The sequence below is a fragment of the Nilaparvata lugens genome, chromosome 14 (genome assembly GCF_014356525.2).
Source record: "Nilaparvata lugens isolate BPH chromosome 14, ASM1435652v1, whole genome shotgun sequence".
Lineage (NCBI taxonomy): Eukaryota > Metazoa > Arthropoda > Insecta > Hemiptera > Delphacidae > Nilaparvata > Nilaparvata lugens.
In genome coordinates, this window is record NC_052517.1 from 18758705 (window position 1) to 18785704 (window position 27000).

The 27000-nt window shown below is 35.9% G+C and overlaps 1 protein-coding gene across 1 annotated transcript; it reads left to right on the plus strand.

The window, feature by feature from the left end:
- The first annotated feature begins 2063 nt into the window (after nt 1-2063).
- LOC120354285 lies at nt 2064-15395 on the plus strand. The gene is made up of 3 exons (XM_039441192.1): nt 2064-3557; nt 4951-5373; nt 15119-15395. The coding sequence occupies exons 1-3, from the start codon at nt 3034-3036 to the stop codon at nt 15393-15395; spliced, it is 1224 nt and encodes a 407-aa protein (XP_039297126.1). The 5' UTR covers nt 2064-3033.
- The last annotated feature ends 11605 nt before the right edge of the window (nt 15396-27000 follow it).

The following is a 27000-nucleotide window of genomic DNA, read 5'->3' on the forward strand; positions in this document are numbered from 1 at the left end:
ATTGGCACTGGTATTTTATCGAAACTTAGCGGATTTGCATCAACCGCCCTTAATAAAATTGTTGATACATTACCCCTGGAGTTGCATATCCCCTCCTACCGCTTTTGCGGACCCAGCACCAAATTAGATAAAAGATTAAGGAGGGGGGACAAAGGAATAAATAGTCTGGATGAAGCATGTAAAGAGCATGATATAGCGTATGCGCAGAATAGTGATAATTCGTCGCAAAATGTGGCTGATCGTCGTTTGGCTGATAAAGCATGGTCTGTTTTTAAAAATCCAAACACAGGTTTAACTGAAAAAGCAGCCGCATACTTAGTTACAAATTTGATCAAAGCTAAAGCTGCCTTTGGCAGGGGTAGAGTACAACGGAGGCGGCGGCAGAATAATAGAAGAGAAGGTTGGAAAAATAATTCATCACTACAAGAACAAAGAAGTGCACATTTACGACAAAAAGGAATTAAACATTTAAGTAAGCACATAGCTGGTCAAGGTTTTTATTTAAGACCATATGCGCCCTTGTATAAAGGCGGTAGAATCATTGAAACACCTTCACAAAGAAGGACAACAAAGAAGAAGAGGACGAGGAGGAGGAGAGCGCCAAAGAAAGTGAGAAAATGAAGATTAATATACAAGGACCACTGTCAAATTATGATCTACTAGATTGGGCTGATATTTTAGATATTAAATTGCGTGGTATTTATATGATTGATACATTGCCAAAAAGAATTAATTCAAATGAAAAATCGATCATAAATTTAGACTCGATCATGAACAGTGGAACACACTGGGTGGCTTACAAAAAACATGCACAAAAAGTATATTATTTTGATCCAATTGGTAATTTACAGCCGCCCATACAATTGATAAACTATTTCAAACAACAACCAAATGTTGAAATTTATTTCAATTATGATCAATTACAAACACTAAATAGTAATGTATGTGGTCATTTTTGTCTTTTATTTCTTGCAGATGCGTTATAGCAGACAGTTCACTTGTAGATGTGTATGAAAGAAGGTGGTGGTAAAACAGTAGTAGTAGTACACAATGGTTATAATAACATTATCATCTAAAGACAGTAACAGCAGCAGTTGTTTAATTGAAGTACTTCCCACTGTACTAGAGCTAGACGCACGCTATCAATATGAAATTGGATTGATTAATTTATGGACATACAATAGTGTACCGAATATAATTAAAAATGTCAACTCATCTTTTAAGTATGGTGATAGCTTGATTGATTTGGATACAGGCTCCTACGAAATTGATCGTATAATAAATGAAATAAAGAGAAAATTGAACGTTGATAGTTCAAATCTAATTATACAAGGAAATAATACGACAATGCTATGTGAATTGAAAGCGGATAAAGATGTTGATTTAACAATGAACACATCACTAGCCGATATACTCGGTTTTGATAGAGAAATTCTTGTAGCAAATAAATGGCATTATTCTAAACGTTTAGTATCCATTACAAATATAACATCGTTCCAGGTTACTTGTAATATTGCATGCGGCAGTTATCAAAATGGGCAAGAGGTTCATACAATTTTTGAATTTCTACCAAAGGTTGCACCTGGTTTTCTAATAAATGAATCACCATCGCCAATTATTTACTTTCCATTAAACACGCACAGAATTCAATCTATTGTAATTCAAGTAGTTGATCAGAATGGTAAACTAGTTGATTTCCGCTGCGATAGTATAACAATAAGAGTACACATTAGAAAGAAGGAATAGAGAGAGAGAGAGAGAGAGGCGACGGTGGATCAAGCATGTGTTAGAATGATGTGAGCATTAGTCACGCAAACAACACAAGCGAGAGAGCAAGAAGGAATCGCGCTACAGAATGGGTTTTGTTGTGTATAACAACCTAGGTGCGGCAAGTAGGAGGGTGTGGAGTGGCGGTAGGTCTGCTTTTAGCATGTAGCAACCGACACCGGTTAGTACTTATCAGTCCATGAAACTGATAACACATAATCGAGCAAGGTTTTTAGAAAAGCTTGGTTTTAAAGTGAATTGGAAATATGTCGTCAAAACACGCGGCGGCGGCCGCAATTAGTGACATACTAAATGTTGAACAAGACATACACTATTATTCAGATATAACAAAATTTGATTATCATACGCATGCGCCGTATGGTAATTTGAAATTTAATAACAATGATGAAATACGTTTGTCGAAATCGTCTCATGACCTTATTTCATTAGTTGCAAAATCTTTTCTTATTGTTGAGGGGAAAATTACATGTACAAAACCGCCGGCAAAAGACAAACCTGATGATCCGCCGGTCGAGGCTGTATATACGCTCAGTTCAAATGCAGTAGCACATATGTTTGATGAGATACGATTTGAGTTGGCAGGTACAGTCGTTGCAAAGAGTCGACTAGTAGGTATTACTTCTACTATTAAATCATATTTAGTGAAACAACTAAACGATAAAAATACATATAATTTAGCAGGTTTCACTGATAGTGCATCAACACTAACTAATAATACTTTTGCTTATTGCGTACCGTTAAAATTACTTCTGCCATTTTTCGAAGATTTTCAACATGTAATTTTGAATATGAGACAAGAGCTTGTGCTTTTGAGGTCCGCAACAGATATTAATTGTATTCAGTCGTCGCAAGCAACATCAATGTCGTTGGAAATAACAAAATTGCTTTGGAAAGTGCCCTATATTCATGTAGACGATCATTTAAGATTGAAATTTCTGAAAATTGTTGATCAGGATAGGCCATTGAAAATTGCATTCAGAAAATGGGATATCCACGAATATCCTCAGCTGCCGAACAGTGTTAGCACGATTTGGACTATAAAGATGGCTTCAAAAGCTGATACACCGCGATTTGTAATATTAGCATTTCAGACAAACAGGAAAAATGTAATGGGAAAGTCAATGTCGAAATTGTCTTGCTCTAACAACTGCAAACAAATATGGCGGCTGAGGAGGTAATAATTGTGCTTGAAGTAAACTGGAAAATATACTATCTGATTTATGATCATTGTGCATTTGCAAATAAATGTATACACACACACACACACACACACACACACACACACACACACACACACACACACACAGTCATTTTATTCTATACAATTATTTCATTCTATATGTTTGTTTTTTCAGCCTGGTTGAGACGATAGCGGTCGACAAGGAGGTGGAGGTGGAAATGGCGGATGAGGAATGGTGCATGGTTGACAGCAGCGAATCGCCGCCGGCAAAATGTGTGCACTTTTCCACAGCGTGCGATACGCCAAAACGTGGCGGAAAAGGTCGGGGCCACGGCATTTATTTTGCCGATCAACGACGCGTCATCGCTCAGGGCAGAGGCCGCCAAATTGATGTGGGTGGTGTGAGCGCGGACTCATCATTGCAACAGTCCAGTCGCAATAGTGGTCAGCAAGCTGAAGCATCATCATCATCACTGATTCTGCTAGACGTGACAAACTCATCGCAACCGAGGATCGTGAACGCTACTGCTACTAACATCGACAACAAAGTTGAAAACATTGACCCACAGCAAACAACCTCTTCAAAGCGGTAAGACGGCAAAACCTATTATTACTACTACTACTACTAGCAAAATCAAAAACTAGGGATTATACTATTGAACGAAGTACTAGCATAAATTCGAGTGCAGTTCAGCCATCCTCTTCATCGAGCAGATCAGCGCCAGCAACAGGTTTCCAGCATAGCCATCGACCGCCCTTCCCCTTCATCGCCAGTCGTCCAACATCAATCATCACTAGCGCCGTCGCCATCACATTGCCAGCAGCTTGTGCTATACACACCACCACCACCGCCCCCCGCCACCCGAGCTGCTGCATTCAACTGTTTCCCACCGCACAACCGGATCCCCCCCCGCCGCAACCACAACAACAAGAATCCCCCCCACCTTCACCGCCACAACAACAACAAGAATCCCCCCCGCCTTCACCGCCACATCATCACATCATCAAGGATTTCCCCCCGCCGCCACCGCCTCAACCTCCGCCAACGCCTACACCACAACAAATCACCCTTATAGACGTCCACGCGCAATCTTAGGATCTAACTCTATGCGTCATGAACAGCACTTTGATTTCAATGGACTGATAAGGTTTTCAGATCCATCCCGACGTCGTACAATTGCGTTAAAACATTTATCCGATTCATTTCAGTATCCTGTTTTAGGTGCGCGTGTTGTGCGCTCCTACAACAAGGATGCTGTTATCATCAGGGTAGCAAATGTAGGACGTCGGGGCAATGAAGATGCCGAAATTGAAACTTTCATGCCGCATAGATTTACTACTAAGATTACGCGTGCGAATGTGCAGTCGTTTAATTCAGGTTGCCACAATTTAATAATGCAAGTTGTACATAATGAAGGTCATTCCTCTGATATAAGGCTGAATCGGCGGCCGCTGCGATAGCAGCTTTTATAAAGTTTTGTGAGTGTTTTCATTGTCAATAATGATTGGTGGTAAAAACATTGTCATGTTTTCATTGACAATAATGATTGGCAGCAACATTGACAATAATGATTGGAAAACAAATATGATTAAAATGTTATACTCTAACAATCAAACTGAAAAAGCGGCGGCAGCAGCAGTAAACAATTTGATTTGACTACTTTAATTTCTATTTTGAAAACAATTATATTGTCTTGCTCTAACAAACAAACTGCAGCTGCAAACAAATATGTATAATGGTGGCTGAGGCAATAATTGTGCTTGAAGTGATTATCAAACTGGAAAATATTCTATCTGTAAACAGATTTATTTAAATGATCATTCAATAATGTGTGTTTGCAAATAAATGTATACATACATACACACACACACACACACACACGCACACACACACACACACACACACACACACACACACACACACACACACACAGTCATTTTATTCTATACAATTATTTCATTCTATATGTTTGTTTTTTCAGTCTGGTTGAGATGATAGCGGTAGACGAGGAGGAGGAGGTGGAGGAGGGGGAGGAAATGGTGGATGAGGAATGGTGTGCGGCTGACAGCAGCGATTCGCCGCCGGCAAAACGCGTCCACTTTTCTTCAGCGTGTGAAACGCCAAAACATGGTGGAAAAGTTCGAGGACGCAGCATTTATTTTCCCGATCAACGCGTCATCGCTCAGGGCAGAGGAAGAGGCCGGCAAATTGTTGCGGGTGGAGTGAGCGCTGAGTCGACACTGCAGCAGACCAGTCGTAATAGTGGACACCAAGCTGAAGCAGCATTGATTCTGCTAGACATAACAAACTCAACTCAACCAAAACGGAGAGTCGTGAACGCTACTGCTAACGACGGCGACGACAACAAAGCCGAAAACATTGATCCGCAAACCTCTTCAAAGTGGTAAGACGACAAAACCTATTACCTATTACCTATTATTATTATTACTACTACATCTACTAGCAAAATCGAAAAACTATGGATTATACTATTGAACGAAGTACTAGCATAAATTCGAGTGCAGTTCGCTACAGATTTGTTTTTAGAAAAATATTCATTGATGTTGCTCAAACATTATTGTAAATTTTAAAGCCGAAAGTAATTGAATTAATTGTTGAAGAAAGTGATAATTTTGACAAAAATATTAAATGGTATTTTGTAACAACTGTTCAATTGAAAAAAGTAAATGTTGATAGCAGCAATCAATCGCAACCGCAACAAGAAGAAATCGTTGAAACTATGACAAATGCATCGTTTTATAGTTATACGTCATTGTTAATTAATCTTGATGAACAATTAGATATTTTGCAAGACCAATTTATTAGTGGTGTAGAGAAAATTGAATCAATGCTTGATAAGTTTATTAGATACGGTAGTGGTTGGTCTGTAGTTAGAATCATTTCATTAAATTTGAATATTACTCGTTACAATCCTTTAACTGGCGGAAATAGTACATACATTGAAACACCTGATTTTATAAAAGCAAAAAGAGCCGTTATAAATGTAAAAAACACAAATGATAGTAAATGTTTTGTATGGAGTGTACTTAGCTATTTTCATTACAGACGTAGAAATATGAATGTTGACTATCTGAAGCAATTTGAAAATAATCTAAATTTGACCGGTATTAAGTTTCCTACTACAGTGCATGACATTAAAAAATTTGAAGTGTAAAATTTAAACATTTCTATAACAGTGATTGCTTATGATGCTGCTAAAAAAAAGTTTTTCCCGTACCGTTGTTCAATTTACAGACAACACAAACATAAAATCAATCTTCTACTATTGTCAAATAATACAACACCGAAAAAATGGCATTATGTTCTGATAAACACGTGTCAAGGGTATAACGGATTGTCACGGCTACTGAGTCATCACTTGTCTTTGCATAATGGACAAGTGTTCATTTGTCCATATTGTTTTAACAAATTTACAACTAACAGACAAGCAAATTGTGATGGAAAAACAAATCTAGAAAAACACATGGATTTGTGTTCGACATTTGCAATACAAAGAACAGTACTACCTAAACAGGGTGAAATGTTAAAGTTTAAAAATTTTTTGTACACACTAAAAAATAAGTACATTGCATTTGCCGATTTTGAAAGTTTTATTGTACCAACAAATAACGGCGACGACGACAACGACGATGAAAATGATGATGATGATTTGCTCGGAACTGATATAGGAAATAGCTTTACAAGGAAAACACAAAAACATGTTGCTTGCGGCTATGCATTTATTATTTTAGACGAATCAGGTGAAATATTCTACGGTCCACGCGTTTATAGAGCTACAAGTGTTGGCGAGAAAATTATTGAACAATTTCTTGATGAGATCATTGCCATAGGTCGAAACTGTTCCTTTGATATGCAACAAGAAGTGCCCATGATTGAATTAAATGAAGAACAATTATTAGCTTTTAACAATAGTTCAGTGTGTTTTTTGTGCAATGATGAATTTAAAGCCAACAAAATTCGTTTTAGGCACCATTCTCATACAACTGGAAATTTTCTTGGTGCAACGCACACGACTTGTAATTTAAATGCAAAAGCAACAAAACTATTAAACTGTTTTTTTCATAATTTTCGCAGATATGATAGTCATTTCATTGTTAAGGCATTAGCAGGACGAAACGAGAAAATTGATTGTATTGCAAACTCATCGGAAAAATTCCTCACAATTACAGTAGATCGGGTACGTTTCCTTGACAGCTATCAATTCTTAAGCTCAAGTCTACAGTCACTTGTTGCCAATCTTGCAAGTGATACAGAAAACATTGATACTAATTTCAAAGTAATGTGTAAAATATTCAACGATAAAAATCATCAAAAACTTTTACTACGTAAAGGTGTGTACCCGTATCAGTACATAACAGATACAGACAAATTTGAAGAACAGCAATTGCCAGCAATTGACTCATTTTACAGTACACTTAGTAACACTGCATTGCAAGTAGAAGATTACGAGCATGCACAGAAAGTTTGGCGCAAATTTAACATAAACTCATTGGGTGAATATCATGATCTTTACCTTTTGTCAGATTGCTTACTGCTGGCAGATATTTTTCAAAATTTTAGGTCTGTATTTTTTGCAATTTACAAACTGGATGTATCACACTTTGTATCGTTACCACATTTTTCGTTGAATGCAATGTTATATTTGACTAAAGTACGTTTAGAATTAATTAGCAATGCTGATATGAACTTGCTCATAGAATCTGGTTTACGCGGTGGAATGTCAGTCATTCCCCACCGTCATGCAGTCGCAAACAATAAATATATGGGCGCAAATTATAACCCAGCTATTGAAAATAGTTTTTTGCTCTATCTTGATTGTACAAGCTTATACGCACATACAATGATTGCCTACAAACTACCTGAATCAAATTTCAGATTTCTATCACAAGATGAAATTACAGCTTTAGGCGATTTTACAAGCATTCACGATGAAGCTGACACTGGCTATATAGTTGAAGCAGACCTGTCCTATCCAGTTAATTTACATGATTTACATAACAGCTTTCCCCTGGCACCATTAAAAGATCAGACGCCTTACAACCTGTTCTCTTCATATCAAACAGACAACACTGTTGCTCTGCGCAGAGAAGCGGCCGCGCACCGCCCGTCTCCCGACATGAACGCTAGCGCCGCGTCATCACGTCTTTTAGCCACCCTTTATAATCGTAAATGATATGTACTCCACTATAGAAATTTGAAACTTTATTTAAGCTTGGGCATGAAATTGACTGCTGTACATAGAGTAATCGCTTTTCATCAGTCATACTGGCTTAAACCGTTTATTGATTTGAATGCACAACTGAGAAAGGAAGCAAAAAATTCATTTGAACGTACCCTCTTTAAATTTCTTTCAAATAGTCTGTTCGGAAAATTGATGGAAAATAATAGGAAAAGAATAGATTTTAAGCTAATTACTTGTCAGAAAAAATTGGAAAGTTTGATTGCAAAACCAAGCTGTAAACGATGGATTGTGTTTGACAAAGACATTGTCGCTGTACAAATGTGTAAAACAGAAATAAAATTAGATCGACCAATTTATGCTGGTTTTTCAATTCTTGATTTGAGTAAATTTACAATGTTCAATTTCCACTACAACATTTTCTTGAAAATGTTCGATCCAAGCTGTGTTAAATTATGCATGACCAATACAGACTCGTTGCTATATCATATCAAATCGGACGATATCTATGCAGTTATCAAACAAAATCTTCAACATTTTGACACAAGTGCTTATCCTGTCACACATTGTTGTTATAGTCAATTGAACCGTGGTGTGCCTGGCACATTTAAAGATGAATTAAACGGTTCCATAATTACCGGTTTTGTTGGTTTATGTGCAAAACTTTACAGTTTTGAATATGTACTAAGCAGTAGTGCTAGTAGCAGTAGTAGTAGTAATAGTGGTAGTAGTAGTAGTAGAAGTAGTAGTAGTAGTAGTATTAAGGATAGTTCTTATGAAAAATTTAGTAAGCACGCAGCTAAAGGTGTAGCGAGAACAATTATAAACAATAAACTAAGATATGATATGTACATGTAATGTCTGACAGATAGATTAGTTCAACGTGAATGCTTTTCACAATTACGCAGTTATTCACATGATATTTATCAAATATCGTGTGCCAAAGTTGCATTATCACCATTTGACACAAAAAGATACATTGAATCAAACGGTATAGATACGAAAGTGTGGGGTCATTATTTAATAGAAGAAGAGAGAAGAAGAGAAGATATTGATAGGAGCAGCAGGACGGCTAGTGGCTCTGGAGTTATGCCAGACTGATCGTATCGCAGCAGTGAGAGAGAGAGAGAGGGAGAGAGAGAGAGAGAGCGAGAGGAAAAATGTGTGAGGAAAGTGGAGCAAGAAGCTATTAGTGAAACCAGTTCATATTAGATACAACAAGCGCCATCGCTGCTCCGACACAGCTCAGTGTTGTGTCGAACACGAAGAAGAAGAAGAAGAAGAAGGAGGCAGAAACAACATCCGTCGAAGACAAAGAAGAAGAAGAAGAAGACGAAGAAAGATCGCTGTTGAAGACCGCAGAGCAGAGCATAGCAGTGCTGCAGGTGTTTGGTGTGACTGAACTCTAGCAAAAACAATCACGCACGCACGCACAGAAGCAAGCACGCGCACACAGACATTCGTGTAGGGGAGAACAGAACGAAACGAAACCCCAAATATTATGATGTCAGATTTGCAACAGAAAATTGCTCAGGAATTACACCGTCCAGCGTGAAGAAAATTCAACAGATGTAAATATATATTAAAAGGAATAAAAGACCTCATTCAAATTGATTTAATTGAATTGCCAGAATTTGCTAGAGCAAACAACGGCTATTGTTATGTTTTGATTGCAATTAATTGTTTTTCACGTTATGCTTTTGCTGAACCATTAAAAACTAAAACAGGAAAAGAAGTTGAACGAAAATTAGCGCGAATATTAGTGTTAAATAAAGGTATAAAAAATGTGCAAAGCGATTTAGGTCGTGAATTTTACAATAAGGATGTTAAACAACTATTCAATAGGTTAAACATTAATCATTACAGTGTATTTTCTGAAATTAAGGCAGCTTTTGTTGAAAGATTGAACCGAACACTGAAATCACTTTTGTATGAACGGTAGCGGTACACAAAAATGGTTAAACATTTTGCCGGACATTGTTTATCAATATAATAACACTATTCATTCAGCGATTGGCATGACACCGGCCAGTGTTAGACGACGTCATGAAAAGCATTTGATCATGTTACAGTTGAAAAAGACAAAGAAAAAGCAATCGCGTACAGTTTATCGTCCAAAGTTTGCATTAGGTGACGTAGTGCGAATAAGTAATTTTCGTCAGGTTTTTGATAAAAGTTTTAGATTAAATTGGTCGCCAGAACTGTTTATAATTCATGCTGTTTATCCCACACAACCGCCAACCTATGTAATTCGCGATCTTAACAATGAAATCATACAAGGTAGATTTTATAGTGAACAATTGATGAAAACAAACTTAACACCGTCCGAACAAAATACATATTTAGTTGAACGAATAATACTGCAATGTATCAGTGCACCCATGACATTGATTGTCTAAATTTAATTCTCAGTGTCCTCCAAACTCCAACTCATTCTATCCATCTTATCTGCATATTATTTCTACTAGTTATTTCTACTACTATTATTTCTACACACCCCCCCCTGGCACCACTGTCTCCACCCGGTCACTAAGGAGGCCACACACTACACTGAGGGATCTATTGGCCCCTCAACCCCCTCGTCCCACCACCTTTCCTTTCTCCACAACCCAACCCCCTCCCACCATCAACCTCCAACACTCCCAACATCAACCCCCACCCCAAAACAGCAATAATCCCCCCCCAAACATAGTGATAGTGGTGGAGATCCAGCACTATCACCATTACCCCCATCAATGATGATGATGGGGGGTTGTAAATAATTTTTGTAAATAGTTTCTGTAATAAAAATTTTTTTTATAAAGAAAAATTTTTTTGTTTCTTTGATTTTTTTCCAATGAAATATAATTTGATGTTTTTCGTTATTTTTTTTTCCTATCCCCCAAAAAAATGAAATTCAACACATAATGTAGGCTATGAGGTTTCCCTAAAAAAAATTACTATAGAATTATTTACACATAGTAACTATTCAACAGGTTGTAGGGCTTGTCACATAGGAGGTTTCCAAGTCCAACAACACAATGTTAGTTAACTTATATATATATATATATATATATATATATATATATATATATATAATAATGATAATATATAACAATAATATAAAAAAAAAACAATCCACACACACACACACACACACACAAACTCACACCACACCACGCCTCTATACACACACACACACACACACTCTGGACCAGAACACCCATTCTCCTCCCTACTCTACTTCTTCTCATTAACTTCATTTCATCAATATGCCACGTCCTAAGTTTGCTTGCAAACAGAAGACTTCCACAAAACGCAGACCACCTCAGTGAAAACCTCCATCCGTCTTCAGACTAATCACTAAAGCAGCTTATCAACTCTTTTGTGTACCGCCCTTTGTGCCTGACCCTATCAAGAAACTTTCCCAAATGTTTGTTCCTTAAATTACTCAGCAGTTCTCCGGACCACAGCCTTGCCTTGTTGCCGACATCTGCCACATTATATGAAGGAATGGTGACTCAAGATGTGTGTCACGAAAGTTGGTTGTCCTGTGCCACTATCAAGAGAGAATCACCAGCTCATCGACCAAATAGTCTTTGCATTATTGTTGGGTGACAATCAGTGATACTCAAACTGTAATTAAATGTCACAACAATTCACATTGATCTCAAGATCAATAGGTTGATTATGATTCAACAGAATCAAATCACTTGATTGAGCACCTTTATAGTCACAATACTTGCAGCTGAAAGGTGTTTCTCCTGTATGTGTTCTGATATGTGATTTCAAAGCACTTTATCCAGTCCTCAATCTAGATAATATAGTCCTTAATAAAAATCTGCAAATTGAAATGTAAATCTATATTAAGAATATCTGGAATTTGTCATACAAAAATTTGCCATATGAATGATTGAAACCACCATAACCACCTCTATTAGAGGTGGCTATATTAAAATGCCATAATCAATCAAGAGTTTTTTATTTTATCAAGAGCCTCATAACATATTTATTAATTAGTGAAGAATGATAGCTTGTAAAAAAGAGGTCGAAATGTCATGCTCAGCAATGACAAATTAAGGTAGGCAAGAAATCATTTTCCATGATTTTCCTATTTGCATCACTGCAGTTATTTTGATCAATGTGTGATCTGAAACTAAAAGTATAATAATTAAGGTTTTGTAAACCTAATTCATGACATTGGAACAATCTGCCCAGGAAAATTGAAATTAACAGTGGAATAAACATTGTTCACCATTGACACTACTCCGGTTATTAGTGACCACCCTACTAAGAAAAACAGTGGATTGGCCTTCTACAATAAGAGAATTATTGGCCCCTCAGGCACCCAGTCGCAGCAGCATAGAAAGAGAAGACCCCGCCTAACCATTCACATCTATTATCACAGACACATCTACAATGCCACCACCCCCCCCATACTACTACTCTGTCCCTATAAATAATCCTGGACCCAGCTTTACTGTCCCTACTAATCCTGGGTCCAGTTTGGCTGCCCCTGCTAATCCTGGACCCAGCTGTACTGTCCCTGTCAATCCTGGGTCCAGCTATACTGTCCCTGTCAATCCTGGGTCCAGCTTTACTGTTGGGGGTAATCCTGGATACTACTCTGTCCCTGCAAATAATCCTGGACCCAGCTTTACTGTCCCTACTAATCCTGGGTCCAGTTTTGCTGCCCCTGCTAATCCTGGACCCAGCTGTACTGTCCCAGTCAATCCTGGGTCCAGCTATACTGTCCCTGTCAATCCTGGGTCCAGCTTTACTGTTGGGGGTGATCCTGGATACTACTCTGTCCCTGCAAATAATCCTGGGTCCAGCTATAATGGACCAGTCAATACTGGCTCCACCTATAGTGGACCTAGTGATTCAGGGCCAAGTACAGGTGGGACCAGTGGAACCTGTGAGAATGTTGGGACCAGTAACGGGGTGAGTTGATTTACTACTTGAAGATCTACTATAATAATAGATTATCAATTTATAGAAGGTTTTGGACTCAGAAAGCAACTAGAAGTCCAGATCTCAGGTCCTGGACTTTGAGTTCAAGTATAATATGATACCTAATCTCCTACTACATTACTCCAACTAATTTTGTGTTCGTGTTCTGACCATTTACCTGGTCATACTTTTCTTTGCCTTGATGAAGCTTGGTGTCTTCCCCAGGGATCTCAAAAACAGTTTCTTGGTATACAAATCTGGAGATTGAGGTGATGTAAAGAACTATAGACCTATTACAATACAGTCTGTAATTGCAATGGTCTATGAATTGCATTGTTATGAATCACCTATATTTCTACCTGCATAAAATGATGAGCTTTGGTGATAAAAATAATATTTATTGAAGAGAGTGAAATTAAAAGAGAATTATTGAGAGAGTCCAATTTAATTTTAGTGTTATTGTTTCATAATATATTATGTGATTTTCAGTCATTCTCAAAGTATATTTATTATATTACAGTATTCATTTTTCTAGTCCTTAAAAGATGACGTTGAGAAATTATGAGCTTTGGTAATAAATATCTATAGGTTATAATCATTGAAGAGGGTAACATTTTCGAGTTTGATTCAAGTATTATTGTTTCATAATATTTTGCTATAAAATATCTATATAGATATTGAAGAGATTGAGAATATTGAAATAGAGAAACATTTTCGAGTATGATTCAAGAGTCGTTTTTTCATAATATTTTGTGATAATATCTACATAGGCATTGAAGAGACTGGAATTTTTGAATTTAGTTTCAATGTTATTGTTCTATATTTTGTAATGCTCAGTCCTTCTCAGAGCATAATAATTTTATTTCAGTACTCAATATTCCAGTTCTTCAATAATGCAGTACCTAATTATTAGACACTTGTCAGTTTCTATACTTGATTATATATTATCATATATCACTCATATTTTGTTATTTAATGTCAATAAACATGTATAAAATTTATAGACAAATTAATAAATTGTTACTATTCATAACTGATCACTCTCAGAATAGCTTATCTCTGAAAAAAATGATACATTTTTTGGATTTGATTGTGGTCACAATAGTGTAACTAGAACAAGATTCTTTATTTACTTTCAATAATTTATCGAAATGAAAAGCACGAGATTGATATGTGAATTCCAGGATGTTAAAATTAATACAGACCTAAGAAATAGTGGGGGGTGTGAACTTATAGTTTTTTTTGCTCTTCTGAAAAGTTGGGTTTTTGTAGATACGCTACTATGACTCTTAACCCTCGACTTGTGACTTGAATTTCGGATACCAAATTTCTCGAAAATGAAAATGTTTACTTTAACCAAGTATTTTTCTCTTTTGAAAGTGGGGGCAAACAGATTTGTTGTAACTAATCACGTTATTTGCTAGAATTTCTTTTTTATTCTATGACCATATATAATGAACTGGTGTTATCATCCAATATAATATATTCCCACCTGTAGCATGTTTTTTTTTTTAAAAAAATAGGAAACGTTACAAATTTGAATATCAATTTCCACAAGTCCAAGGATCAGTTTGTGATGGCCACTCCGCCCCTTTTTTCTCCTGAAAATGAAAATTGTTCTGTAATAATTAAATTGACAATCATTGAATTATAAAAATAAAAATAAGAATTGTTCTGTTATCAAATTATAATAAATTGACAATCATTAAATTTGAAAAAAAAACAAATTTGACCAACTTCTAAACATCTGGTTTGTAATCTGCTCTTATTACACTCTTGGATAATGCCCAAGTCTTGCTCCCATATAATATTGTAGGAGCCACAGAATTTATTCTTGTTTTTTTTTTGGTCATATTTTTTAGGAGTTATATATATATATAATATAAAACTCTTAAGAATTATTGGAATAGTATTTTTTAAAACTATTTTTTTTCCATTGTTTATTTCATTTCGGGCATAATTATTAGTAATATTTTCTAATAATATTCTGAAATAACATTTTGTTTTTTTTTCTCAGGATGGACACCACCACACCCCCCCCTGCCACCACCCGAACATTGAGAAGGCCCCACTCAACATTGGAGGAGTTATTGGCCCCTGACCCCCCTCTATATATAAACACAACCCAACCCCCTCCCACCATCCACCTCCATCAAACCCCACCCAGAAACCCTCCACCCCGAAACCCTCCACCCCGAAACTCTCCACCACAAAATCCTCCACCCCAACACCCTCACCCCCCAAACATAGTGATAGTGGTGGAGATCCACCATTATCACCATTACCCCCAATGATGATGATGGGGGGGTGGTTTGTAAATTGTTGTAAATATTGTATAGTCTATATATCGTTTTGTCCAATAAAAAATATTTTTTTATACAGAAAAATTTTTGTTTCTTTGATAATTTTTTTTCCAATGAAATATAATTTGATGTTGTTCGGTTTTTTTTTCTATCCCAAAAAAATGAAATTCAACACATACGAGGTTTCCCTAAAAAAACAGTGACGATAAAAAAAATTACTATAGAATTATTTACAGATAGTAACAGATAGTTCCAAGACCAACGACACAATGTTAGTTAAATTGAGAAAAAAAATAATAATAAAAAAACAATCCACATTCCACATCTCATCTATACTCATCAAGTTCTAAACAAACTGATAACACAAAATTTTTTTTTTTTTTTTTTATTTAACCTTAACAATCGAGTATTCTACTACCCTTCATGACACACACACACACACACACACACACACACACCACACACACACACACACACACACACACACACACTGGACCAGAACACCCATTCTCCTCCCTACTGACAGGGTCTATTCGACCCCTACACTACTAACACACTAGAAAGTCAATTTTTCTGACTAAGTTTAATTGGTTTAAGTCTGGAACTTAGCTAAAAATATTTCTCAAAACTGATCCCAAATATAATGTTCAAGGGGATTTTATACCAAAACTGGATTCAAGTCGAACCAGCTGAACAATGTGATATCAAGTCAAGCGGAATCTGCCTACATTCACATTAAAGCAGATTACCACTTTTTCAAGACATTTTTAGTTGAAAATACAAATTAGTTTTGAAAACTAAGAAAATATGTTTCAAACTTTCCCTCTACTCTTTCATTAACTGGACTAAACAAGTATTTTAAAGACAGTGAGTAAGTAAAAACAGACTCAAAGAATGATGATTATATTAATGTAAAATGTGGCCGAGATTAATCTATAGCAATAGTATGATGATTATATCAATGTATATAAGTGATATTGATCAATTTCATTTTTAGAGTAATTTTTATAACTCCCTCAAGTTTCCATAAATTCCCTTAAATTCCCAAAATTTCTTGTCCTTGGAAATTCCCAGAAATATTTCCAAATTATTCTACATAATAACAGGTGTAGCAGAGGACGTTGATGTTGGAACTATTCCTAAAATGTTTTGCGCTCAACCATGATCAAGGAAGGAATTTTGGAGATGTACCTGTTTTTTGGAAGAACTAGAAGACAGGACTCTAGCTGCATATAATGGGGTCAGTTTGGCAGGCATTTTAACAACAATTGCCACACCGAAAAAGCCTTTAGAGGATTTGTAGGTGGCAACAGTTGCCAAGCCTCATGAAACCAGCTCAGAGTGCTCCAAAGGAAGTGTTGCCCCTAAAAGTGTGTTGCCATCAGTTTCAGACTTGTCAAAGATCAACAAGTCTATGTTTCCTGAGATAGACAAGGCTTATGACCATGTTGTGTCATATCTTGAAGTGGATGTCGCGAATCTTCCAAAAAGCGAAAGGACAGTAGCTTGGTTTGGAACCAGAGAAGGCGAAGAAGCATGGACTAAGTCCAGCAAAAGCTGGAGAAGGAACTTAACCGCGAGTTGCCACCAGCAGGTGAAGGACCAGAACTCCTTGTTCTGTCAGCAACACAGATAAAGAAGAAGCTGACTCGCTTGGACCATCATGCTGCCCTGTTTTTAGCTGTGGGGCGATTTGTAGCATGGAGAGGGACTTGGAGTTTCGAAGCAGAGTGGCGCTGTCGTATGGGTTTTGGAAAGAAATTTTGAATTAACCCTCCGTTGGTTGACGGGTGAACGCAGCACTCACTTTCATATCATTTTTGGTATAGTTTTACAGAGGTTGGCTGCACTGTCTTGAATCTTCAGCTAGCTGCGTTATAGGATGTATAGAGGGGATAGCTGTTCAGCCATTCCTCCATTTCTGACTCAGTTGTGTCTAGATGGTTGATTGTCACACAGGTACACTCTAGTGAGCACAGTGCTTACCCATCAACCATTGATGTTATTGTTTTTTTTACAAACTCACTCTTATTGGCTCATTTTTCAAGTTTATTGTTTACTAGAGAGTACTGCGGAGTTTGTAGTGTTGGTGTTGGAGTATTTAGGACTAGTTTATAGTGATATACAATGAATGAGGAGCAGATAGCTCTGTGGCTGCAGGAAGACACTGATGGAAATTATCCACTTTTGGATGGATATTTGTCTTCTGATCAGGAAGAAGATGCTACACACAGCAGTGAACACGACTCCAACAGTGAACAATCTATTGAAGACAGTGAAGAAGATATTCATGATGGGCCAGTTTATACAGGCAAGGACAAAACTACAATTTGGAATGTTCATCCACGCCGTCAACAAAGACGGAGGTTAGCTAGGAACATTATTTTGCATCAACCAGGTGTGAAGGGAGGTGCAAAAAATTGTAAAACAGTAAAAGATGCTTGGTGTCTCTTTTTCCCAGATGTGGTTCTTCAGGAAATAACTTATCACACAAACATTCACCTAAAAAAAAATCAGGCTGAATTATAAAAAGGAGTCTTATGTTGTCAATACCAATTTTGAAGAAATCAAGGCTCTTGTTGGTCTCCTCTACTTGGCAGGAGTTTTGAAGTCATCAAGCATCAATCTTATGGATTTGTGGGCTAATGATGGAACTGCACCTGAAATATTTCGTTTGGTTATGACCTACAGACGCTTCTATCTATTGCTACGTGCTCTTCATTTTGATGATGAAACCACCAGAACAACCAGAAGGTAATTGGACAAGCTAGCACCTATCAGAAATGTTTTTGAAGGATTTGTGGAACGTTGAATAGGAAACTACAATGTGAGTGAGTATGTGACATTGGATGAAATGCTGGAATCATTTAGGGGAAGATGCTCTTTCAGGCTGTATATGCCCAGAAAACCAGCAAAATACAGACTCAAGATGTTTGCTTTGGTTGATGCTAAGACAACATACACATACAATTTAGAATTGTATTGTGGTACCCAGCCAGAAGGAGCTTTTTCGATTGACAACAGGCCTCATGCAGTTGAAAAAATTATAGTAAGAGAATATTGGAATCTATACAAAATGTACGAAATAAGTTTATGGTTAGTTATGTACATTGACTACTGAAGCAGATGGATGACGACAATGATGCTCAAATAAATATTACTGATTTAAGTCTGATTTTTTATTCAATTGCAAAAAATCCACTTGACTCTAACAAAATATGATTTTTTAAAGCGTATCACAGCAATTCACTGTATTTTGCTCATGACAGTTGGTAATCAGTCCTTCATTTCGTGAAAGAATACAAAATGAAGGATTATTACCAAACTTCGTAAATAATACGAATAAAGGATTGATTATTAAACTGCCATGAGCATACTAACAGTATGATCCGGTTAAAATCATTTTATAAAATACTGTATTTCTAAAAAAATACATGATAATATTAGGATGGATAAAGTCTATAATGAATATACAAACGACTAAGAACAATGCATAACAATAATAGCTTTCAGAAGATTTTATAATTTCAAACATACCGTAAAATTCTCACGATTTAATTTTGTGCTGCAAGCAATCTAGCAAATAACAACGTTTGAAATAATCAACATTTTCAACTTTTACAAAAAATGACTGAATAATAATATTATATAATTTTTTAAAGTGTATCACAGAAATTCACATGAATTCATTTTTTTGCATCCTTAGTAACCTAAAAGTTAGATTCTTCCATTTGGTTCAGGTACTTTGATTGATATTGTCAGTTTTATACGTCATGCTTGATTATAATTATCCTCAGAATCATTAGTAGAAATAATCAGTATTCACGAATCATAGGGAGGAAGAAATTAAACCATTAATGACATAAAATGACATTGCAAATGCAATGTTGATATTGATCATAGAATTAGCTGCCAAATTAGCAGTACTGTAGTTCAAGAAAGGGACAAATGCTGAATTAACGGATAATTGGCAAACTGTAAAACAAGCCTGATTACATTTTCATTTGATAAACATTACAATGACATCATTTGAACTTCTAAATAAATCTAGTTAGTCTTTAATAAGCGATAAATGTGACTAGAAGTCACTTCTATTTATTCCATCACAAATTTATTTGAAATTATTTCAACCCTATTATTATATTTAATATTATTATTATATTTCAACCCTATGGGGTCCCGCATAATCACTTGTTGAAAATATATTTCAAGCACACATGCAGACCACATGAACATTATCCAACTCCTTAAAACATTTGAATATCAATCCAATTCAAAACGTATTTCATAGTTTGACAAAAAGGCAGTTCGTCCCCAAGATTAAATAATGATCAATATAGTAGTATTTTTGTTTTTTTTTTAAGTAAACGTTCATAAGAGTACAAAACACTCGCTCAACAGCAATTTACTAAATTATCAACTTATCAACCTTCAAGCACTGCAGTAATTAGCTTTTCAGCCTACGAACTGTCTACAAGCTTCCACAGTCATTGACTGATGTTTTTTGTCCTATAAAACAACCCGATTTTTGGTTTGAAAGTTTTTAAACTGAAAATTTGTCTTAAATTTATAGAATGAATACTTTTTGGACCACTAAATCTATCAGAATACGGCAAATAGTTTTAGGCTGTGCTAGTTGTTCCTTTTCCAATAATTTTTATTTAAACAAAAAATGAAGTACTTCAAATTTTATTATTATCATTACAATCATTATCATTACTTGTATCATTACAAGTATTGTAACTGAATCTGGCAACGGGGTTTCCTCTATCAATTAGTTTTTCTCAAACTCAATTATTCATAAAACAGAGGTCCTACTTGATAATTATTATGCTAACATTACTTTTAATCCAAAGTTCTTATGTACTAGACATTTACTACAGCTAATAATCCAGAAATATTTATCGATGGACTAAATATTTACTACAACTTACTAATAATGTAGAAAAATGTATCTATTTCATAAACAAAGAAAGTTATGAATACTTGAAGCAAGGAATTTGTAATGACTGTAACATTGATTCAAAACCAAAGTTTTCATAGAGTGAGCACAGTGCCGGTTCAAACTTAATTTAATTTTAAACTGGATTAAATCTGTATCAAGTCTCGTTTGTTATAATGTGGTTCATTTTGAGTTCAGGCCACCAGCTGATTGAATTCAGTTCAAGCTTTTACTTTGCAAACGGCCCTAAAAGTTTACTACATAAGTAAGTAAAATAATGTAATAATAAATAATTGAAAATAAGTAATAATGAACAAGAACTATTATTTTCATGTGGTATGTTAATATTTTGTTCAAACCTCTTTTTGCAATGCTTCAGCTTTTAGTTCCTTTTGTGTGAGTTTTGGAATAATACGTCACGTGCTCTGAACGTGTCCTTCCACATGAGTTTTCAGATTAAAGGTGGATTCACACACATCATTATCAGTCAACATGTCCGGTACAATGAGAATAATTTCCATAAGTTTGAATATAACGATTCATTTCAGATACTGTTGTTGGTGAGATGTAATGATTTATACATAATGATACACTAGAATATTTCAATAAATAAATTCGTAATATTTCTTGAAAACATTGCAGTATTTCATTATTTCACTATTCATAGCTACATGGGCGATGGGCGGGCTGAGTGGGAATAGTCTCATTAGTCATATTTTCACTGTATCGTCACTGATTCTGATACTGAATATAAATGGGAAATCGCCTTAATACGTGCCCAGACGGGCATTTTCAGGATGGCTTTGGATAAAAGCAATCCAACAGTAGTTATTTATTATTTTTTAGTTATTTATTTATTTGTTGATATAATTAGAAATCATATGAATATGATCTGTAAGCAATGATAATGATAAGCAGTGAAGTTGGCCTAAGCATGCACTACCATTTTACCTTTGTTCAACATGCGAATTGTTATCACTGGACCTGTGTCTGATGGAGGAGTCCAGCGGCCCCCGCCTGTACGTCACAAAGTGCCCCCCTTCGATTGGGCCCTTGTGCACCACAACTGCCTTCAGCCGGTACCAGTTGTTACATGGTCTGCAACCAAAAAACATTCACCAATTTACGTAGGTAGTTTTTAAGATATGTGACGAACTTGGTCCCGAAAAACAAGTTCCTTTAAGGTTTGAAGCAGATTTACTATGCTAAATGTACAATAAACACAACATCTTTTCTAAAGAACTTGTAGAAAATTCAATTTCGAAGAGAAAGATGTATAAGGATAGAATAAGTCTACAACAGACAAACGCAACCTTACAGAAAAACCCTTAATTACGGTACATACAAAACGCATGAAAAATAGACAAAATCTGTTAAACTCTCTATTTTTCATGCATTTTGTATGTAATTCAGGATTTTTTTAAGGTTGCGTTTGTCTATTATAGACTTATTCTACATCTTTCTCTTCGAAATTAAATTTTCTACAAGTACTGTAAAAAATATTTTGTTTTTATTGTACATTTAGCATAGTAAATCTGCTTCAAACCTTGAAGGAACTTGTTTTTCGGGACAAAGTTTTGCGTATTTCGTCACATATCTTAAAAATTACTGTAGCTACAGGTCTGGAAATGGTTTTATTCATTTTTTCTGTTAATTGTAAATAAAGTACGCTAAATTGTACAACTTTATTAACAACCAAAAAATACCCGTATGACTTCGTTTCGGCAGGGGAACTGAAATTCAGACGAAATCTTTCACCCTCTATAACTTGGTAACCAAGCATTTTCGAACCTATGTTAATTAGAACTTTTTTTTATTCTTTTGATGAGAGGAATCACGCCCTGACTTATGGTCAACTTTTTTCAGAACATTCTGTATAACCTAGTTACTATTTTGGTGAGGACTGCTTGTATTTATGTAAAAATTGAAAAATCAAAGTAGCTTTTTTAAAACTTGATTTTATTACTCACAACATGTTTTGACATACTAATGCCATTTTCAAGTGAGTAAAAACATAAACTACATTTGGAATTTTGTATAAATAGTAATAGAAACAGTTTTGGGCATAAGCCGGTTGGGCCATTCCAAAAGTTACAATAGTAAAATATAAAATTAACTAATAGTTTACATAAACAATAATATGATCAAGCAACCTGTCTGGCTCAGGTCCGGTTTCAGAGGTAGCACCTGTACCTTTAATTTACAGGGCCTCTGACATGACTTGACGACTGGTAGGAAGTCGAGACCGATGTCTCAACGTGTCCATCAAAAACACAACGTGAGTATTTAGTGTGCTATTGTGGCCGTAGTTTTGAATTGGTGTATTTTCTGTTCTGATACTGTATATTACACTTAGAACTTCATATGAGCTTAGTTGGAAATCTATTTCAATCAATCCCAAAATATCATTCTTTTGATATACCATTAGATGAGATCGATTAAGTCAAAATACTCATTTCATTTTATTCACTTGAAATTTAGTAACTGTACTAAGTAATTCACATACTTGAAATCTATTTCAATTCTGAGGAGATTCATTCAAGAAAAATCACAAAAATTAGTGAATCAACATATTATGGATATGATATCATGTAAGAATAAGTAAATGTCATTTTAAATGATAGAGATCCGTGGTCTAGTGGATAGAGTGCTTGCGTAGCAGCACAGAGATCCCGGGTTCAAACCCTCTCAATACCAAAAGTTTTTTAACCAGATCACTCCCGTGTTATCGGATGGGCACGTTAACTGTCGGTCCCGGCTGAAGTATGACAGTCGTAAGGCCCATTGACGGCTTAAATTATATATTCAGGCGGTGGGACCTTCCCGCAAGGGACTCCCCACCAACAAAAGCCATACGAATTTACTTTTTTTTTACTAATGATAGAATGAAGGTCAAAGTTTTTTTGGAATTTTTCATAAACATGAACTTTGAAACTTACTTGAGCTTGAAATGATTGTGAAGACGCTTCAAAACACTACTTTCGGACGACAAATCGGTGGTAACTCCGTTTGAATCCACTGGCTCAACCTGGAAACATCAATCAAAATCTAGATATGCTCATTTATTTTAACAGAATATCTGAAAAAATAACTATCCTTATTCAATAGATTTTAATATTATTTATTAAATATTGTCAGAGAGGCAATTTAAATATGATTGTTTATCTATAATTCTATTGAATTAAGGGTAAAACTATTCCTAATTAGTAACCCTATATACACTTTTCAGGAGTTCTATGAACTGGCTAGGACTTTGTGAAATGCTTAACATGTTAAGCCCATTATGTTATCAACTACTGCTACTTTTTTGTTTGTCTTTTTTCTTTCTGTTTTTTCTGTGTCCCAGGATATCATATATTTGAATATATTCTATATCACTTTTTTCTTAATCTGGACATTTCCATAAGTGGATCTTTATATTTGATATATTTTATTGTTTTTAGAATAGTTTTTTCAATTGTTGTATAATGTATGTATGAAATTTATTGTATAGTGTGACGAGGGTAATGCTTCTGATGACCTCAGAAGCGTTTACAATAAAGCATATTCTATTCTATTTTCTCTTGAATTATCGTTTGTGATTTAACTGTGTGGTAGGCTGATGTCTATGATTCATGATTATTTCTAATAATATTAAATTATTAGTTTTATACAATCTTTCTGCAATTTATCAAACAAAACTTTTCTCAATTTGTCACAGAAAAGCTAGTACAGAATACAGTAACTGTAACTATAATACACTAATTATTATACTGTGGTACGGAATAGAGCATTAGTGAATTAGAAACTTGTTGACTGGAGGTCTATTCTGCTACGTATATACCTTAAAAAGGACGAAGGAGTGAATCAGTTTTGTAAAACCACAGAGCAAATTTATTCATCTCTCATAACTCAAGGATCGACAGCATTCTGTTGCTTGCAGAACGATACACTATCATATTATGGTCTGTATCATTAGTTTGAGATCTGAGGTCTGGAGATTTCACACTCAACTCTAAAGCTGCTGCAAAAGTTGTAGGGAAATGCGTAAAAGTCTGAAATTATATCAAATTGAATAAAATTCAATGTTCTATAAGCTCATAATTAGCATGGATTTTTCCTACCGATTTTTGAAATTTATAAGAGAAAAAATAGAAAAAAAAATTGGCGGCAAACGGTTTTTTTCAAAAATGTTACACCTTCAAAAGCGGATAACTCGAAAACTAGAGAAGATATAAAGAAAGTTGAGAGATGATTTGTAGGAAATTATGTAAGCTTCAATTTTGTATATAACAGTTATGTCCGTATGATAAGCAGTTTTCAAGTTATATGTGAGAAACCAAAAAAATGGTACCTTTGAACCACACCATCCCCTCAGCACAGGGGGTAGGGGTGGAGACTTTTCATGTTTTATCTTACCTCCTTACTATACCCTAAACAGAACTGCGGGGTCAAGAATTGTCTCCCAAACTTTTCCCTCTATAACCTTCCTTGACTGGACTATGATGTCAGGTGTAGCTGGAAATCTATGAGATATAGCGCTCTACTGATCTCAGATTGTAGAGCACAAAAATACGCCTAGAGGGATTTTGAATTATACATCTAAATGGTAAGAGTCGAAAGATATGTTGATCAAAAACAAAAATTAATTTATTTCTTCAAATTTTACGCATTTTTGAAAAATTATAACTCAGTACTCATTGAAGATAGAGTTCCGAATGATCTCTTTTTATTCAGAATTTTATAATCTAGAAAGCAGCAAGAAAATACGAGGTTTTTGGACCACTCTGTATCTAGCACAAGGATATTTTGCATGGAAAAGTTGGTTCTGGACTTCTCTCATGTATCCAAATATTGAAAAATCAGAACTACAATATAAATTGCAAGCACCAATGTATATAGTGACTGGACTATAGTGGATTAGATACTTGTTGACTGGAGATCTATTCTGCTATATACCTTAAAAAGGACGAAGGAGTGAATCAATTTTGTAAAACTACAGAGCAATTTATTCATCTCTCAACTCAAGGATCGACAGCATTCTGTTGCTTGCAGAACGATACAGTATCATGTGGTCTGTATCATTAGTTGTTACCAACGCTATCTAGCGTGCATTAAGCTTTTCTCTACCCAAATCTCCGTCAGTATAACTTTTATAAAGGTATTTTATCTTATTTCAAATGTCGTATCAATTTTTTACTATGAATTTAGGGTTTTTGATACCTAGTAAACATTCAGTGTGAATGCCAATGCAATGAGCATTGAATTTATTGCCGATTATTGACTTTTGTTCGCTGCCTTCGTTAGAGTTTTGTGGGAGTTTTTGAAGAGTTCTCTCTTATTCTTTGTAGCTGTGACTGATTAGGAGACTTAAAATTATTCGAATTTTTTTGGTGAAGACTCCTTGGGGTACTCCCATAATGATTCAATCATAATAACAATATAGTATTTTCTTAGCTATAGCATCATAGTGTGGTCCACATTAAATTGACAGTAGCCTATTAAGAATAACATAAGTGTGCTAAATGCTAATTACTTTGTTTTAAAGAGGGTGATGCCCAGAGAGAGAGAGAGAGAGAGAGAGAGAGAGAGAGAGAGATGAGAGAGAAGAGAGAGAGAGAGAGAGAGAGAGAAGAGAGAGAGAGAGAGAGATGAATGGATTTAAAGTATACGTGGGTTTTGAACCACCTAATTAAATTATATAATTAAAATTAACAACATAACTAACTGATCATGAAGATAGAAAAATATATGGGATGGATTCAAGGATCCAAAGGTTCAAAGAACCCCACACTTCAACCGAAGCTTATTGTGTTCCCAAGTAGTATATTAGTTAGGAAAACCAATTCCTGTGTCCTTAACAAGAAGCAGGAGTTTTTCCCTATACTAACATCCCATTCATCACCTGGTTGCTTCTCGCAATCCAGTGTGATATGCTTGGCAGTCTCTTCAGACTGATAGTCCTCGTGACCTACGTGAGTTCCACTCCTGGCCTTCTTTGAAGGTCCTTCCGCTGAGGAAGGGGCCGTCAAGTTGCTTCTAGGGCGCCCGGCCACCCTTGACTCAGCCTCTTGACCCACATTTGTGCCTGGAGTTTCACCCATCTCCTGTCTTTGGGTTTTCTTTTTGCCCCTCCGAAACTTCGCAGGGTCAAAAGCCTCAACTCTCCCAAGAAGTTTTGCCTAAATGGCCGCCCTTCTTTGCGCAGTGGTGAGGTTGGTCAATCCACCAAAACTCGTGACCTACGTGAGTTCCACTCATGGTCTTTTTGTAGGTCCTTCTGCTGAAGGAGGGTCACCAAATTACCTCTAGGGCGCCCGGCCACCCTTGACTCAGCCTCTTGACACGCATTTGTGCCTGGAGTTTCACCCATCTCTGGTCTCTTGGGTTTTTCTTTTTGCCCCTCCGAAACTGGCCTGATGGGGCAGATCGCGTGGGTTTGAAGGCAAGGCAACTTCTGGTCCCTTTTAGTCGCCTCCTACTAAATTCAGGGATACTGAGGGTGAATTTGGTTTTCAACACATTCGACTCAAAGCTCCCCCAACCCACAGGGGGCAATATTCATGTAGCAAACATCTCGAACTATAATAATGTACACCTGATGCCTGTTTCAGCTGGAGTACCTCGGGGATCAGTACTTGGACCTCTCCTTTTCTCTATCTATTATAAAAATAA

Coding starts and splice junctions, on each gene's coding strand:
- LOC120354285 (XM_039441192.1), top strand. CDS start 3,034: ATGTATACACACACACACACACACACACACACACACACACACACACAC. Junction 3,558..4,950: donor CAAACAACCTCTTCAAAGCG/GTAAGACGGCAA, acceptor TTGTTTTTTCAG/TCTGGTTGAGATGATAGCGG. Junction 5,374..15,118: donor CCGCAAACCTCTTCAAAGTG/GTAAGACGACAA, acceptor TTTTTTTCTCAG/GATGGACACCACCACACCCC.